The 19,261-nt window shown below is 53.9% G+C and overlaps 2 protein-coding genes and 1 long non-coding RNA gene across 7 annotated transcripts in view; 1 reads left to right on the top strand and 2 right to left on the bottom strand.

Moving 5' to 3' along the window:
* LOC116938504 (homeobox protein Hox-D3) overlaps positions 1–19,261 on the bottom strand; it is a 185,044-nt gene that overhangs the window by 57,414 nt on the left and 108,369 nt on the right. The window lies entirely within an intron of this gene.
* Positions 9,834–12,624, bottom strand: LOC103091721 (homeobox protein Hox-B4). Its single transcript, XM_032945654.2, has 2 exons — positions 11,606–12,624; positions 9,834–11,128 (listed from the first exon to the last, which is right to left on the bottom strand). The coding sequence occupies exons 1-2, from the start codon at positions 12,129–12,131 to the stop codon at positions 10,839–10,841; spliced, it is 816 nt and encodes a 271-aa protein (XP_032801545.1). The 5' UTR covers positions 12,132–12,624; the 3' UTR covers positions 9,834–10,838.
* On the top strand, positions 14,486–17,865 carry LOC116938509 (uncharacterized). The gene is made up of 2 exons (XR_004402289.2): positions 14,486–15,207; positions 16,503–17,865. It is a non-coding gene; the product is annotated as an uncharacterized LOC116938509 (long non-coding RNA).

Below are 19,261 nucleotides of genomic sequence, written 5' to 3'. Positions count from 1 at the left end.
CAGTGCCAGCTGGAGAGAGATGGGGCGCTTGGCGTGACCAGTTCAGATATAATCCGCCACGGGGAAGCGATCTCAGGTCGCCAGGTTCATCAAGAAACGCATAAACCAGTACGCCATCAAACCAATAATAATATCACGTGAGTTCCGGTCGTCATTGCAGCAACGGCTTTTGGCTACCCATCGAACAAAGATGGTCACGGCATCGGCTGTTTGGAGCGCCCTTTCTTCCAATATTAGGAAGCCACTGGAGCTATGCACTTTTAAATCAATATTCAAAACTCGTTTCTTTAAAACTGCTTTATTTGTGTGTTGAGCTTGTTGTCCTTCCCCTGCTCCACCGATTAGCATGGTTGGTTACGTACGGTGCAAAAAAAAGTTAAACATGCAGCCATTATATTAAGGGCCCCTAATGAATACAAATTCACGCAATGAGTACATCCTAGGCTTTAGCACATGGAGGAAACCGGAGAACCCGGAGGAAACCAATGCAGTACATGGGGATAGTACATACAAACTCCACACGGCAAAGGCACCCGAGCCGAGAACCGAACCCAGGCCCTTCTTGCAGTGAGGGCACGAGCGATGTCCCCACCGCGCCACTCACCCATTCGCCCCGAAATACTGCGCAAACTCCCCCACCCAGTTTTGTGACGCAGCGAGCTGAAGCGGAGCGAACAAACACCGGGAGGGGGGGGGGGGCTCGATAGACGCCCTTCCACTTCGGGGCGCAGCGGTAGCGAGATGTTAACTCCCTCGCCTGGTGTGCAGGAGGTCGTCGGTTCGAATCCCGACCTTGACGCCTGCTAGTATATTTGGAGTTTTGCGGGTTCTCTCTCCCTGTAGTCGCGTGGATTTTTCTCTGGGTCCTCCGGTTTTTCCCCTCACATTTGGGTGCTATAAATTTCCACATGATCGGCCACTTCGTTGAGCTATAATGTGTGGCCAGATCACTTCTGAAAAAGTGCCATATAGCTCAGTGGGCCTTACCTGGTAAAAAAATATATATAGTTTAACTTTGATCGTTCATCGAGTGCAATATCCTAGCCCTTTCGTGACCTTTAACCGTGATTATGCAAGATACTACTGGCTGGATGGTCCAGGCGGGTCTGAAGATCGACTTGTAACACGTGACCTCAGCACACTGGGAGCCTAAGTAGGATACTGATGAGACTGATCAAGCAGCGGCTTCCCTAGGCAATGCGTTTTTAGGTTTCATTCGCGCCTGAGTTTAACACTGCCCTGCATGCGTTTGAACTCGTATTTGCGCAAGGTATTCGTTCGCTGTAGAACTCAGGTCTCCCTCGAACGATGGCACCTTTGGTCCCGTTCATTTGGGCTCTCACTCGGTTTAAATTAAGATTAACAACCGTTTTACACAGACTGGGATCCACTGATCATTTACAGAAGTTCACATTTAGAATCAACATGCCTTGAGAGTATTTGGCCGCTATGTGTTTCCGCGTGATAAGCCACTTCGTTGCGCTATTATTCGTGATTGCCAAGTCGCCTCTGAAAAAAGAGCTGTAGAGCTCAGTGGGCCTTACCTGGTAAAATAAAAAAGGTAATAGTTTAGTAGCCGAGATTTACGCCGTGTAGAACTTACACGTTCACCACCATCACCAACAACAACAACAACCGTTCGTCACGAAGTGGCCTGGAGGAACCCAATGAGCTATGGAGCTTTGTCACAGACGTTCAGTGTTGACGTCACCACGGAGCTAGGTGCACACGTGTACCTCAAAGCCAAAGATCCCCCCTATAGCCTTAACAGACTCTTGGGGCAAGTGATGTTAGCGAACACCTATGAAGGCCAGCACCACGTGCAAGCCACCTTTGTCTCCCCAGTGCTAACGTTGAAGCACCATACCAGATACTAATTTGAGGCTGAGTCGACCTAGGGGTGATGCCAAGGACCGGTTCAGATATTCGTCAGCGTTATTTGACAGTGAGCGAGAATCAAACTCTGGTCGTCGGGTGCGTAGCACAGCGTGCTAGTCGCAGCGCCACCGCCCCACATATCACACACACACCACACACACATATACATTACGTGCCCCACCTCTTCCCGTTTTGTGTTAATCGCCTGAACCATCATCCACCCTCCCATAGATTCGCCACGTCCGTTCCATTCGTGTCCGCGCATCGTCCCGCTTGGCGGACCCAGGCTTGGTTTTGCACCGCGTGATAAGCCGGTGCCGTGGGGGAGGAATATCTCCTGCAGCCCCGTCCAACCCCGGTGAATATTTCACGCAGAAAAACAGGAGAACGGCGACCCCTTTGTCCGCGCCGCGTACCCGCACCTAACCAACAAAACAAAAAATAAACTCCGACGAGGCCAATCGTTGACCTGCTCTCACAGCTGTCGGACACTGCCAGGCCTTAGCAGGAGTCGGCGTGTGGCAAAACTCCCCGCGTGCTCCCGCCGCCGCCTGCTCCCAGCGCCCGGAGGTGTCCGTCCCTGGGTCAGTCCTGGGCCCTCGCTTCACGCACACGTGGAGAGCGACCGAAAATTGACAGATCTATCCCCGGTCTTTTTTTTTTTGCAGAACGGAATGCACCTGTTTTGTGTAACGCCGCTACCCGCTCCCAAAACCACCCACCCACCCCTACCGCCGCGCCCTCCACCCACATCCCCCTCCCCTCCTGTGACCCCTCCCTCCTCCTCCTCCTCCTCCCCCCCGGGAGAGCAGAGTTCAAATAAAGTGCGCATCGCGCTCACAGCGATGCCAGGAATGCTAATTGGGGCGGCAACAGTCAGGGCTCGCTGGAGATTATAGGCGCTGCAGCAGACTACTAATAACATTCAAACGCCACGTGCATTCGGCGCGCCTTCGTGGATTATTCACGAACCCTGCGCGGTTTTACACGCGGGCCCCGTTTTCCTTCCATCCCCCCCACACCCCTCCAGCTCCTCTCAACCCAATCCTGGCAACGTCACCGCGTGGACGGCATTGGCGGCAGCTTGAAGAGAGTGGTGCTCAAAATATTGCGATAACGGCATGGGAGTAGCGCACGGTGATTGAAGACATTCGGCGAGATGTGAAATGTAATCATTCCAGTGGATGCGCGGTCATTTGTCTTTGTGTGTGTGTGTAAACGTGTACCGTCTCGGCCTTCATAGGTGCTCGTTAACAGCACTTGCCCCAACAGTCTGTTAAAGGTTATACGGCGAATATGTGTATTTGGCTATATACGCATATATATGTAAAACAAAAATTATGGTTTAAAAAAACAAGTCATTTAGGTCAAAGGGACATTTCGCTATTTGTTAACGGCCAAAAATGAATGGTCGTTTAGGTGTGATAATTGTTTATTTGTTATCGTAATGTTATCATGAATCGTTAAATTATGTTTTTGTAATGTATATACAATTGAATCGTTAAAGTAGGTCAGTCGGAACTGTTTTCTAATATTTCGTTGTAAATGTGTTTTTATTGTTATAATAAAAACTAACAATGCATCTCCCACCGACCATACGGGAGCCGCGCTCTGTAAAACAATAACAACAAGAAGAACTCGATTTCATATCTCAGCTGTCAGTCAATCCGTATAGGCCTTTGCGTGACGTCACCGGGCAGCGAACAATGCTCCCGATCGGCCCATTGTCTCCCCCCCCCCGCCCACTCCCTCCATCCCTCCCCACGGAAAGCGCGCGCGCTGTGAAAGCGTCGCAGCACTCGTCGAGACATCCGTCAGAGCTCAACGGCGCACGTTCGGCACCCCCAACCCACCCGCCCCTTCGGGGACGTAAACGGAACGCAAAACAAAAAACACACAATTGCGCCGTAATAGGAAAGTTAGCGTTCGTGTGCGCCCGTATCGAAGACGGTCACACGATATGAGATGTCACGATGGTGGTGATGATGATGATGATGATGCAACCTTTGTCCGCGTTGCTCGTTCTCTCTCTCTCTCTCTCCGTGTAATCCCGCGCGCGCGACCAAAACGCGCTCTGCCTCGCGACACAAAACAAAAAACACGCGCGCGCGTAATTTGGCATTTGTCTCTCGGCGTCGCTTATCTGCTCTCATAAGCGCCCGCAGTGGGCCCACGCTCGGCAGGAGAGAGACAGAGGGAGGGAGAGAGGGAGGGAGGGAGGGAGAGTGGCGGCAGAGAGGGAGGTCAAGGGTTCGGCGGGTCAGCCCGCCGTGCCAAAAGTGCATCCAATCGAACAGAAAACCCGGTGTCCTCTCCGTGAACCCGCCAGGCCTGCAATATCGGGCGGACTAATTCCCCCGCCAGCTTCTCTATCATCCCGACAGCAACGCGAGATGGCCGATAAGGAGGCCGCGCCAGCGATTTTTTTTTGAGCATCGCGCGCGGTGAGCGCCGCGGCGAAGGGACGAGCTGGAGCGGCAGCGGCGGCGGCGGCGGCGGCGCGGGGTTCCCGCGGGCAAAAAACGGCCCTCGCCTCCCTCGGCCTCGGCTGCGCTGTTCCCAGGCAGGCGACACAATGCGTGGCCAGAGGCTGACCTCCGTCGCGCATCCAGTTACGAGTCTGGGGCCAAGCGAGCTCCACCACATCCATGCCCACCCCCAACCCCCCTTATTACCATAATATCTCGCCGTACACGAATACAAAAATACATACATTAGAGAGAGAGAGTGAGGGGGGGGGGGCGGGCACCTGATTGATGGTTCATGGTAATAGTCGCCCACCGAGCCCCTGGTAACAGCAGCATGCAGCAGCGAACGCACGGCCGGAATCTCTCGAACGCGCGCACAGGAGGCGAAACCGAGCGATCCGAGGCGCGTGACGTTTGGTCATAACTCATGTCCGCCTGTCTTGCGGTGGAGAATGCGGGGGTGGGGGGGGGCAGAGGCGGGGAACTGGGTAGTGGTAGTGGTGGGTGGGTGGGGGGGGCGGGAAAGTTTTGAGAGACTTTTTATGTAGGGCGCGGGGACACGACCCGCTAAAGGGGTAGCAAGTTCAGCACGGGTAACAATTGCGCCACTTCACCTCTGTTTCTCGTGGACTTGATTTTCGGCGAAATGATAAAAACGTAACGAAACGACAAACTGGATAAAATGGTGCGTACGAATTAGACCAATTTACGTTTAAGTTTAACTTTTTTCGTCTTCTTCTCCAGCTCCGTTACTAAAGTTGTCGCGACGTCTTGTATTGTCGTGCTTGTGAGGATGTTCCCCATCTCCTCCCCACCCCCCCCCCCCCTACTACTCACTCCCAAACCGTGAGTATTACGCAGCGCGTAACGATCGAGAGGGAGGCGTCGACGCGGTTTTTGCGTTGCGAGCGGCCGTCGTTTTGTGAGCATCGCGAGTTTTGTTCGCGGGGTCTCCGCACCCCCCCCCCCCTCTCTCGCGCGCGCCTCCGCCGCTTTTTGTTGCTCGACCGCCCGCTCGTGCCTCTTTTGTTGTTGTTATTGTTGTTATTGTTGTTGTTGTCAAAACCCGGGAACGCTGCAACGCGGGCGGTAGCGGTGGTGCACGTACAGCTGTAACACGCGCCAGCCATAACGCGCTCGTAGTAACACACCAGTGGTAGCACACACACCGGCTGTAACACACTAGCTGTAACACACACGAGTGGTAACACACACCAGTGGTAACACACCAGCTGTAACACACCAGCTGTAACACACACGAGTGGTAACACACCAGTGGTAACACACACCAGCTGTAACACACACCAGCTGTAACACACACCAGTGGTAACACACATACATACACCAGCTATAACACACCAGTGGTAACAGACACGAGTAGTAACACACACCAGTGGTAACACACACCAGCTGTAACACACACACCAGCTGTAACACACACACCAGCTGTAACACACACACACGCCAGCTGTGACACACACACCAGCTGTAACACACACACACACTAGCTGTAACACACACACCAGCTGTAACACACACACCAGCTGTAACACACACACACACACCAGCTGCAACACACACACCAGCTGCAACACACACATACACACCAGCTGTAACACACACACACCAGCTGTAACACACACACACACCAGCTGTAACACACACACACCAGCTGTAACACACACACACCAGCTGTAACACACACACCAGACAGCTGTAACACACACACCAGCTGTAACACACACACACGCCAGCTGTAACACACACACCAGCCAGCTGTAACACACACACCAGCTGTAACACACACACACCAGCTGCAACACACACACCAGCTGCAACACACACATACACACCAGCTGTAACACACCACACACACCAGCTGTAACACACACACCAGCTGTAACACACACACCAGTTGTAACACACACACACACACCAGCTGTAACACACACACACCAGCTGTAACACACACACACAAGCTGTAACACACACACCATCTGTAACACACACACACACCAGCTGTAACACACACACCAATTGTAACACACACACACCAGCTGTAACACACACACACACACACCAGCTGTAACACACACGAGTGGTAACAAACACCAGTGGTAACACACACTAGCTATAACACACACTAGCTGTAACACACACCAGCTGTAACACACACCAGTGTTAACACACACACCAGCAGTAACACACACACCAGCTTAAACATACACACCAGTGGTAACACACTAGCTGTAACACACACACCAGTGGTAACACACGAGCTGTAACACACACATCAGTGGTAACACACACACGAGTGGTAACACACACACCAGCTGTAACACACACACACCAGCGGTAACACACTAGCTGTAACACACACACACACACCAGTGGTAACACACGAGCTATAACACACACACATCAGTGGTAACACACACACGAGTGGTAACACACACACCAGCTGTAACACACACACACACCAGCGGTAACAGACAAGCTGTAACACACACACACACACCAGTGGTAACACACCAGCTGTAACACACACACATCAGTGGTAACACACACGAGCTGTAACACACACACGAGTGGTAACACACATACCAGCTGTAACACACACACACACCAGCGGTAACACACTAGCTGTAACACACACACATCAGTGGTAACAGACACACACACACGAGCTGTAACACACACCAGTGGTAACACACGAGCTGTAACACACACACACCAGCTGTAACACACCAGCTGTAACACACACACACCAGCTGTAACACACATACACCAGTGGTAACACACACACCAGCGGTAACACACACACCAGCTGTAACACACACACCAGCTGTAACACACACACCAACGGTAACACACTCACCAGCTGTAACACACACACCAGTGGTAACACACAAACCAGTGGTAACACACACCAGCGGTAACACACATACACCAGCTGTAACACACACACCAATGGTAACACACTAGCTGTAACACACACACACCAGTGGTAACACACGAGCTGTAACACACACACATCAGTGGTAACACACACACACTAGCTGTAACACACACACGAGCTGTAACACACACCAGTGGTAACACACGAGCTGTAACACACACCAGTGGTAACACACGAGCTGTAACACACACACACACACCAGCGGTAACACAGACACACACACCAGCTGTAACACACACCAGTGGTAACACACGAGCTGTAACACACACACACATATCAGTGGTAACACACACACTAGCTGTATCACACACACTCGAGCTGTAACACACACACACTAGCTGTAACACACAACAGTGGTAACACAAGAGCTGTAACACACACTAGTGGTAACACACTAGCTGTAACACACACCAGTGGTAACATACGAGCGTTAACACACACACATCAGTGGTAACACACACACACCAGTGGTAACACACACACGAGCTGTAACACACACCAGTGGTAACACACGAGCTGTAACACACACCAGTGGTAAAACACGAGCTGTAACACACACACACATCAGTGGTAACACACACACACACACACGAGCTGTAACACACACACACACACGAGCTGTAACACACACCAGTGGTAACACACGAGCTGTAACAGACACACACACACATCAGTGGTAACACACACACGAGCTGTAATACACACACACGAGCTGTAACACACACCAGTGGTAACGCACGAGCTGTAACACACACCAGTGGTAACACACGAGCTGTAACACACACACACACATCAGTGGTAACACACACACTAGCTGTAATACACACACACAAGCTGTAACACACACCAGTGGTAACACACGAGCTGTAACACAAACCAGTGGTAACACACGAGCTGTAACACACACACACACACTAGCTGTAACACACACCAGTGGTAACACACACACACAACAGCTGTAACACACACACCAGTGGTAACACACAAACACAGTAGCTGTAACACACACCAGTGGTAACACACACACCAGCTGTAACACACACATCAGTGGTAACACACGAGCTGTAACACACACACACACACACCAGTGGTAACACACGAGCTGTAACACACACACACACCAGCATCGCGCACGTCAAGTGAGCGACCTCACGCGGGGCTGACCCCGTTGCGCGCAGGGGTTAGCTTAGGGTCGGGACGTTGTAGGAGTCGCGGAGTACGAAGCCTGTGGGTTGTTTGCTGGTGGGTGGGTTGCTGGTGGGTGGGTTGCTGGTGGGTGGGTTGCTGGTGGGTGGGTTGCTGCTGGTGGTGGTGGGGGGGGGGGTTAGCAGGGCAGGCCCTGCTAGGCCGAGCGGTGACCGTGCGATCGCGATGCTGCCCCGGCTTCCGCTATCGTCTCCCCTTGCCGCCTCGTCACCCGCTTGGGACGCGTCGTGGCGCCTGCCGCGAGCGAGAGCCGCACGGCCCGTTCGGCCTTCCCCGCCGTGCTGCGCGTTAGCCGTGTGGCCTCGTGTGCGCGGCCCGCTCCGGGACCGGCTGAACACGTGACGGCTCGCGCCAACGCTGCCGTCGCAGCGACGATTGCACGCGAATGGCGAAATGCGATATTAAAAAAAAATATAACAAAAGGTTCCCTAAATCGACGCTCGTGCGTGGGCCTGGCAATGACTGATCAAAAAAGCGTGCGCGCATTGTGTTTGGTGGTGGGTGTGCAACGAGTAGACCGCGCGGAAGCATTCACACGCACAAGACAAAGATTCCTCCCCCCCCCCCCCCCCCCCGTATAGCCTTGACAGACTGTTGGGGCAAGTGCTGTTAGCGAGCACCTATGAAGGTTGTGCACGGCACACGAGGGGGTGGGTGGCCAGCACCACGCCCGGCCGCCTTTGTCTCCCTAGTGGCGATGTTTACAGCACCACACATACGTAGACAAAGATACATAGACACATACATGCACACGCACATTTTTCCGCACATTATTAATTTCACGAGCACGCGTTACAAAATTGGGAATTCAATACACAACAACACACACTCAGAATTGATGGGTTATGAATATTTTTGAGATGATAATAATAACGTACAGATTATGGTGTATTTGTTTACACATTTTTTACGTACTGTTTTTAACTGTCTCCTATGTAAACATTTACGATTCGCAATCGAAACGGAATTCTCCCCGACGACGTGGCGATTGGCTTCTCTCTTTCTTTTTGCGCTCAATTCGGTGCGAATATGAAACGCGATCGCGAACCAACAACAACAACCAAACGACAATAAATAAATCCCCAGGAACGTGGCTCATTTTTCAACCCCCCCCCCCCCGATCTCTTCGTATTTGTGCGTTGCGGCCGTGGGCTGGCGCATTGAGCGAGGAGGCGCGGTGAGTGCGTGACCCAGGGGTGAGTGTGACGAGGGTGAGTCTTGTTGTTGTTGTTGACGCGAACTCGGACGCGTCGTCTTCTCCGCCCCGCGTTCGCGGCACCGAGGAATAACGACGCAGAGTGGGGAGCGGGCGAGCGAGCCACTTGACATTTGAGAAACACTTTATTTACGACGTTTGCTGTCGTTCTCTGTCGTTCGCTGCGCGCACGACGGATAGCCCCCCCCCTGCGCGTTCAGGGGGCACTCTTAAACGAATCTCCGTGGTCTAAAGTATCCCCGCGGCTCAGTCTACGTTGGCTCCTGGGTGCGTGCGCGCGCGCGTGTGTGTCTGTGTGTTGTGTCTGTGTGTGTGGCCGCCGAGCGGATTACTTGCAACGTTATGCAACGACATTCAAATGCCCAACCCTGTATAACACGAGACAAGAACCTTCCACCACGACGTCTTGCACCGCCGCCTCTTGTATAAAATGTAACAAATGGCGACAAAAGTGACGCTTAAAGAACAGTGAGAACCCGAGACAGCAAAAATATTTCATACGACAGTCGGAGATGTTATATAAAAAAATAAATTACACCAACAATATAATTTACAACACAAGGGCAGCACCTATACCTACATAGGTTTTTTTTCTTCTTCTAAAAATGCAAGAATATATACATGGACAGAATTGTGTGGGTGTTTTTTTGTTCATATAATTAATATTATTGTCAATATTATAAGTATAGTACACCGCGTTCACATTAAACAAAAAATGAACTTTTCGTCCGAATTTTATTGCGTTTTACAAATAGTATATAAATACTGCACGTGAAGCCACAACATTTCACCTAAATGACATCCTGCAACACCAGGCGGGGCGATTTTGACACACGTCGAGAGAAGCTGCAACTTTAAAGCTGTGAATTAAATACGGAAATGTTTACGAGACTGGAATGAATGCAAACTCGCGTCAACGCCCCGATCCTTTCGCCGGTCTCGGCCGTCCGTGAACGGCGAGAAACCTCAGGAGCCCCCCCCCGCCCCGCGTCTGAGAGCAAGAAGTGGGGGGGGGGGGCACGCGGCATCGGAACCCGCGAACACCACCGACTCGAACGCTCGAGAGCGCCGCGCTCCCCGACTTCCCTTCCACCCCCCCCCCCCCCCCCACTTAACACTGCGAAGCGCCCTGCGACACGGGGTTGGCAGGGGTGGACGAGGCTGTGTTCAATTTGACCTTGGTGTTGGGGAGTTTGTGGTCCTTCTTCCACTTCATGCGCCGATTCTGGAACCAGATTTTGATCTGGCGCTCGGTGAGGCAGAGCGCGTGCGCGATCTCGATGCGGCGCCGGCGGGTGAGGTAGCGGTTGAAGTGGAACTCCTTCTCCAGCTCCAGCACCTGCTGCCGCGTGTAGGCGGTGCGCGAGCGCTTCAGCTCCCCGCCGGTGTAGTTGGGGTTCACTGTAAACGTTTAAAAGACATCAATGGGCACCGCTACTACCCCCCCCCCCATCTCGTTGCGAGACGGCTTCTCACCCCGTCGCCACCGCAAAACTCACGACGCGGCTACGACGCCTCGAACCGCAATGGCCCCCGCCGCTACGAACGCCTCTCTCTGAACCCCCTTTAGATTTTAGTTTTTTCTTTTACAAATCACAGCCGAGGCGCTATGGGTTTTTTTTGCGTGTTCCTTAACGCGCGTTAAAGGCTAACTTGTGGGTGGAGGAGACTTCAATGGGCAGAATTGCAAATGCCACATGGCCGACGGCGCAATTGCCGGCAATAAAAATTTATGGGGGGTGTAATTACCGGCCACCACGCAGGCTCCGCATAAATCTGGGGGGAAAAAAGGGCCCTTTGATGGCCCTCCGCCTTTCACAACAAAAAGCGCTGCCTCCCCGTCTCCACGCGGCTGTAAACACTCGTCCGCTTCCTCACCTGTGCTCACGTGGATCTTTTTCATCCACGGGTACACGACCGGCTGCTTCAGTGCCGCTCCTCCGTTCTGCTGCTGCTGCTGACTCTGCTGCTGCTGTCCGCCCGCGCCGCTCTGGCTACACACTCCCGATGCCAGCGCCGCGCCCTCCGATTCGCCGCACTCCTTGGAGCGGTGCTGAGCCGCTTGTCTCGCCTCGGGGCCGCGGCTCTGGGAGTCGGGCGGCCGGCGTGCCTGGCCGAGACCCCGGCCGGCGGCGGCGGCCGCAGCAGCCGCAGCCGCCGCCGCGGAGACGTGCAGGAGGCGCTCGCAGCTGTAGCCCGGCTCCTCGGGGCTGTAGTCGGTCGCAGACTCGTACAGCGCTTGGTGCGGCGGCGCGGGGAATGTCGGTGCGGGCGCCGGCTGCCCCCCGCCAGCGTAAAACTCAGCATCCTGCTCAGGGATGTAGCTGTTTTGCGAGTACTCCTCGCACGGAGGGAATTTGGGGTCCACATAGTTGGAGTTCATCAAGAACGAGCTCATGGCCATAAATTTCGGAGGGTGGAAAAATACTAATTTTTCTCGCGTTTGTCGTTTTCTGCTCCTAAATCCCTCCTCCGCCCGGGCAAAAGTGCAAAGTTGAGCGGTCACATGGCGCGCCCCGGCCAATAGCGCGGCGCGCGTCGGAGCGCGCCGACAAAACCTCGGATGATGAATGTCCTCAAAGTGGGTGATTTAGAAAATCCATCGCAGGCATTTGCACTTTTGGGAGGGCAAACTTGCGATTTTCACCCACGACTCGTTCGCGAAAAGGACTCGTGGCGCGTCTGGTCCTCCGCTCGACTCCCCCGCACGAAAAAACATCAGGGCACACTCACGCGGCGTAGGGAGCGCAACGCGTGAAGGTAGGAGGGCGCCTTTCTCTTGAAACGCATCCAAGCTACTCCTCCGAGACGCGGAGCAGGCCACGGGTAGCGGGTATTGCACCCCTTTCTTTGTGCGCTGCAGGAATCCACCGCCCCCCCCCCTTGTAGGAGCCTCGTGCGCAGTGCCTCGCGCCCCCCCCCACTTCTCTTAGGGCCCCCCCCCTACTGCCGAGCCCCCCCCCCGGCCCCTCTCACAGGAGCCGTAGAGCCGCGATGGTCCCCACGTCTCCACGAGCCGAGTCCTCCATCTCTCCTCGTGAACGCAGACCGCGTTGGTAGCTCGGGCCAGGCGGTTTACCGCGGACTGTATCGAGACTGTATTGATGGGTAATGGTACGCCATGCAGATCTTGTGGTGTCGGCTTAACGTGGCGTAGACTGTTACATTTTAATAATAATAATAACAACTTAAACGAATGCTTTACAGTGGTTCGCGTCATTCGTAATAAAGGGGAATTAAGGTCAAGCATTTGCATGACAAAAACTATAACGGGGTGACTCAGGGTAAAAAAAATGCACAAATTGGGGGCAACCTCAGGGCTGCCCAGCGCGACAAGGAGACGCCCAACACGACAGCAGGGAACGTTCATTGTCTTGATTTACAACGATTGTTTGCAGAACCGCGTCCACCCCGCGAGTCGCCCGTCCTGTATTTTGATTTTGATGGCGCGGGGGGTGGGTGGTGGTGGTGGTGGTGCGGTGCTGCGGAAGAGGGGGGCGGGGGTAAATTCTGGGCGAGAAACAGCGGCGGTGGTAGCCGCGGCGAATTTTCGCAGGTTCCAAAATCCAACATGGACGTTCCGCACCCACCCCCAGCAGCAGCTCCCCCGTTCGACTCCAGACTCTCCGCTGTTGCACAGGAGGTGACTATGTAGTCCTTAAGAATCGAATTTGTGGATTCCAGAAGCCAGCACAAATTCGAGTCCACAGGGTATACATCGGCCACCCTTATCAGCGGGCACGGCGCGAGAACGCAATGCGTCTCCCGACAGCGGGACGGCAGACAACTAGATTTCGGGTTTGGGGGGCTGTAAGCCCCGCGAGGTGTGGGTTTCATTCGCTCGACGGCCACCTCCCCCCCCTGCCCCCCCCCCCTCGGTGCCATTTCGTTCATTCGCTCGCGGGGTAACGCAGCCTCGAATGAAATTCATGGCTGCGTCCACACGGGCGGTGATGGTGATAGCGTTGAGTCATCGTAGATTGTTGACAACTCAGAGCGCGCGGGTTGTGGGAAGGAGGGGGGGGGCATGATAACGCGACCCGCGCTGCTCGTCTTGCCGGAGATGTCTGACTACAAATATCTAAAGCACCCTCGTCAAGGTTCGCCCGAATAATTACAATGGTACGCCCAGACGTAATTTTGGCAAGAAGGGACAGTTTGGTGCTTGCGCGTGAATAATAACTGTGTTTGCCTTTGTGTCTTCATAGCGTGTGTCTGTCTCTTTGGTTTGGACGTGCCCGTAAACATATTTGTGCGTACACTGTTGCGTATATATCGTGTACGTATGTGTGTGTATTTTTTCTGCTTGGACCGTCTTTCCTCTTGTGCGCGTGTCTTTCGTTGCTTGTCTCTCGTTGTGCAAACGCGTATCTGTCTGTGTGCGTTGTGTGTGTCTGTTTGTCTTTGTCTATCTGGCTTTGTGTGTGTGTCTGCGTGTGTCTGTCTGCGTGTTTGTCTGTCTTCGTCTGTGTACAAAGCCTGCCATTTAGGTCGACCATTTGTCTGCTTTTTTGTGTTTAGTCTGTTGTGTCCCCCCCCGCACCTCCGATGAGCACGGTTGGCTACGTACGGTGCGAAAGAAGTTCGACGTACATACAGACAGTCGTGGACGCGCGCGTCTCTCTCGCTCGCTCGCTCTCACGCGTAGATGTACGGCGGGTGCCAGCATCATAATGGGAAGAGGTCAGGGCAGAAGGGAGTCGTAACGAGTGCATAATGAATAATTCCTTTAGCACGCCGAGAGCTTTACGAGCTCCACGGCCCCGCCGCCTTGATAAGCGAAGGGCGGTGCGCGGAGAGGGCTGCCCGCTCGCCCCGCTCGCTCGCTCGCTCCGCCGGAGATAAAGCGCGCTCCGTGGCCAAAAGTTCAGAGCGCGTCTCATCTCCCGGGCGCGCCTTGGACATGACCCCGCGCTCTGTGCACGGTGGCTGCGTGCGTCCTTTGTGTGCGCGACCGTGTCGTGTCGCGTCGCTCAATGAGACCCGCATGTTCCGCCCGGGGGGACGACGACAACGACGACTCCCACCTCCGACCCCCCCCCCCCCCAGCCACGGCTTCCTCCGGCGGCGCAACCGTGCGCCCTGCGGTGGACGTGGCGTGAGGAACCGTGGGGGGTGGGGGGGGGGGGGTACCCTGGGACGAGCGAGCGGGGCACCGCATTCATGCGGCGCCCATCGGCACGTGATCAGAAAGACGCCGCAATTAATGACCGAGGCGACAGGCCTCGCGGGGAGGAAGGTGGCGGTTCAGGTAACCTGCAGCCCGTGTCTCGTGCTGCTCACTCCGTTGTCCGTCTCGTTGTGTTTCTTACAGGGAGCGGCGCGCGGCCACGGCAGGACGCGCTTTTTTGTGTCCAGTTGCCACGGGCTCACAGCACCGCGTGCCCCCCCCCACCCCCGCTTCACTCCACTTCCTCCTCCACCCGACCTGCTCCGCTCCCCCCACTGCACGAAGGAGCACCCCGGCTTCACGGGCCGAGGTGACGGCCACTGAGCGCCGAGCGTGTCGACCTCATCATTAACCCTCGCTCGTGACCTCTCCAATTAGCACGGCCTCGTGTTTTTTTTACCGATTTCGAAAGCGTGCGCGCGTGCGTGTCAGTTATTATGCGAGTTGCTGCTTCAGTGGATTTCACGATGCATAACAGACTTAAAGCTTTCGTGACTGCAGGAATTTATATTCTTTGGTTCTTTCGGTAAAGTCACGTAGATAGAAACGTCGTGATTTTTTAAAATCATTTTATTATTTTTCTATCTACGTTACTTTACCGAAAGAACCAAAGAATAAGAAGACGCATAACAGATTCGTTCAAAAAATAAATAGGGGATTTTATATTTAATGTCGGAGAGAATGGAGAAATCTCGTATGTATTTATATATGTGGGTGTATGTATGTCATGGGGAGCGGCAGTGCAGCGGTTAGCGTGATGCGCTACGAACCTGGCGACTCGTGTTCGATTCCCGCTCACGGCCAAAATCAGTGACGATGAATCGGAACCGGTCCTGGGCCTTTCCCTCGGTCGATTCAGCCTCAAACGGCTAACTCGTGCAGCGTGTAAACATCGCCACTGGGGGAGACAAAGGCGGCCGGTTGTGGATCTGGCCACCCCAAGCCCTCGTGTACCGCGCCGGTCTTCGTAGGGCGCTCGCTAACAGCACTATTCTCAACAGTCTGTTGAAGGCTATACGGGGGATCTGTGTCTTTGTTGCACACGTAGACACGCGCCCGTTGTATTCGCGGTGGAAATTAACAGAGATTTAAAAAAACCCGAGAGCCACATCTACGATGGGAATCGGGGTCGTTGCGGGAACAATAACGAAATATTATTTTGTTTCCTTCCCAGCTGATCAGTGGGGGAGGGGGGGGGGGGGTCATGGCCCTGTGATTTGAACGGCGACATTGTTGTCACAAATTACGATTATTTTTTTAAACCTCGAAAGCTTTAAATGGCCCTCTGGGCTATTTGCGCGTGCATGCAGATACACACACACATATATATGTGTGTGTGTGTATATGGGAGCGTACTTTATTGCTCATTTAATTACCGTGTTATAAATCCTTAGCCAAACTTTAACCGCGTGTGTGTTAATCAATGACCGGCGCACAGCACGGACGCCAACGCAGCGCGGATGTCCCGCATCTATTCGTAGCGCGAGTCGCGGCTTCCTGTGCCCGGTCGGCACTGACCCCCCCCCCCGTAAGTTATTTTTTTGTTTGTTGCTGCTTTGTTCTTTCTGTAATAAACCCGCAACTGTCGCCCCCCCCCCTCCTAAGCCTGCTGCTGCGAGTCGTATCGGGCTGCCCCCCCCCCTCTCGCTGTCTCAACGTCGTCGTGAGGTGCCGTAGCCGAACGCGTCTCAACCCGAGGCGCCTCGCGCGCGCTCGACCGATTGTTCGTTTGCGCGCGGCTCCACGCAACAACAACAACGACGACGACAACAACAACCCAAACGCAACCCACCGCGCACACAACGCTCCCCGGTGACGTCTATCTACGGCTCATGCGTGACATAGCCAGAATGTTACGTCTCGCACAACAAGATCGTCCCCCCACCCCCTCCCCACAACAACAACAACAATAACCTGCGTCCACATCCCCAACAAACAAACAAATAAACGAAAATCGCGACGGATCTCAAACGCAACGTGGTCTGTGTGCGAGCGCTCTTGCAGAGGCGCTCGACTCGAGCCCCGAACCGCGCGTCCCGCTTTCGATTCATCGTCGCACGCAAAAAAAAGCCATCCGGTGTGGGTGGAAATCGTTAATTTCCTCGCTCTCCTATCTCGATTTCCTTCCATACTCACACGCCTGTGTGTGTATATATTGTTACACAAAATAGAAAAAAAAATATCGAAGCCCGGTTGTGACAGCGGTGGCGACGCGGGCAAAAAGCCTCCGATAAGGAGCAGCAGCGGTAGGAGCGGGAAGAGGAGGAGGCGTCGCTCGCTGTTGGCGTTTCTCAAGCGCTGTGCAAGCGGCGCCGAGCTCGGATAACCGGCGCAATAGCGACATGGCGCGGCTGTACGGGAACTCGCAACGCCACCGCCACTCCTCGTGAGCGCTCCCATCCCGCCTCCCCCTCCTCCTCCTCCCTTCCTGTGCCCGCCGCCTCGCGTGGCCGCGCGGCCATGCAGCGCTGCAAAGCGCTCGGTTAACATCGTGAGCCGGGAGGTGTTCCCGTCGATGGAATACCTTTCGCAACGACAACACCGCATGCGCAAGCCTCACGGAGCAGGGCGACTATGATGATGATGATGATATTTTTGTTGTCGTTTCTCGCGAAATGGCAACGATGGTTAACGCGACGTGCACGCTGCGAAGACAGATGCGTTAAAATGGCGCGCGCGATTTTGTTCTTTACGTTGTGTCGAAGAAAGCCCGTAAAATGTACCGGGTTGCTCAGCCATCGATTGTGTCGTTGTTGGTTGTTGTTGTTCTTCATTGTTATTACGATGCCCCTCGACCGCAGGGGTTTGCTCGGCGCGATTAATTTACGTGGCAGGTGATGTCCGGTATTAGTTGTAAATATATATGTATAATAATGTATAACGAGTTGAGTCGCTGGACGGGGGGGCACTTAAAGAGACGGTGTGATTATTTGAATAGGAATGCATGAATAAATGAACGACTTTAAAATTGTCACTTTTTTATTGAAACCCTCCTCGTGTGCGGAATATGACGCGTGCTGATTGACAACGCAGCCCGGACATCACGGCGCGCATCACGGGAAACACTACAGCAGCAGCACACACACAAACCATTATAGCCTGAACGGACTGTTGGGGCAAGTGCTCTTAGCGAACAGCACCTATGAAGGCCAGCATGGCACACGAGGGGGGGGGGGTGGTCAAGACCACTCCCGGCCCTATTTGTCTCCTCCAGTAGGCTGATGTTTTATACACACCGCACCAGGTATTTATTTGAGGCCGAGTCGACTTAGAGGAGGCCCAGGACCGGTTCGGATAACTGTCGCTGATGATAGCCGTGAACGGGAATTGAACTCTGGTGGCCAGGTTCGTAGCGCAGTGGTAGCGCTCCCCAATCGCAGCTCAAACACAAACCCACACGAACACACACAAACTCACACGAACACACACAAAAAGATGAAGACCAAGATCCTCCGTATAGCCTTACCAGACTGTTGAGACAAGTGCTGTTCGCGAGCACACACAAGCATATACACTCACACACACACAGACCGCGGTAAGTACACACACCGTACTGTTTGAAGCGCTCAACAATAACCGCTCATAAAGCACGCGGGGCCATCAGCACCTCGCGCGTGCTGCACTCAAAAGGTTCCCCCCCCCCCTCTCCTCGCAAGTTGTCACTCTAAATAATAGAGCAGATAAATAGACGTGAATTCCACACTTAGGAATTACACACGCACGCGCGCGCGCGAGACACACTCTGGCAGAATATGCCCGCGCATAAAGTATAATAAAAATGTGTACTGTAAATACAGCGCGGTTGTAATTTAGTTGCGGGCTGCGTGTCGTGTAAACCGTTTAGGGATGTTTTATTTTTCTCGCGAGCTACGCGATAGAGGCTCAGGCGCCGCGTCGCGCTCTGATTTACTCCTCCGTCTCCGCGCACCGCATTGAAGTTCAAAACGCTCGGGGAAGAAAAAAAAGATGCAGAGGGAGAGAGACACGCTGTGATGGTGATCGTAGGATGATGACAACGACGATGATGATGAGAGCGGGAGGAGTCTGGCGGTGGTGGTAATGATGAGCAGAGTGAATCGTTAATGAGGGCAGCCTCGCCCCGATTGCGTGACCCTTTTGTGACCCCGAGGACGAGACCGCGCGCGCCTCACGCGGCACGGAGCCTGCAGGATAACTTCTACAGCTGCACCCTCATCGACAACTGCACCCTCATCTACAGCTGAACACTCATACACACTCGCGGATGCATACACCTATAGCTGTGTGGATGGCTGATACACACACCCGCATATACGCACCTACCTCCGAATATACCTCTGCATTTACTTTCAAGTACACACCCGTACAGCTGCATTTCCGCCTGC

Source organism: Petromyzon marinus, chromosome 4 (assembly GCF_048934315.1).
Source record: "Petromyzon marinus isolate PM22_M1 ecotype Great Lakes invasive population chromosome 4, UKy_Petmar_22M1.pri1.0, whole genome shotgun sequence".
Classification (NCBI taxonomy): Eukaryota; Metazoa; Chordata; class Hyperoartia; order Petromyzontiformes; family Petromyzontidae; genus Petromyzon; species Petromyzon marinus.
Note: the sequence above shows the minus strand (reverse complement) of the source record. Positions and strands in the feature narration are given on the sequence as shown.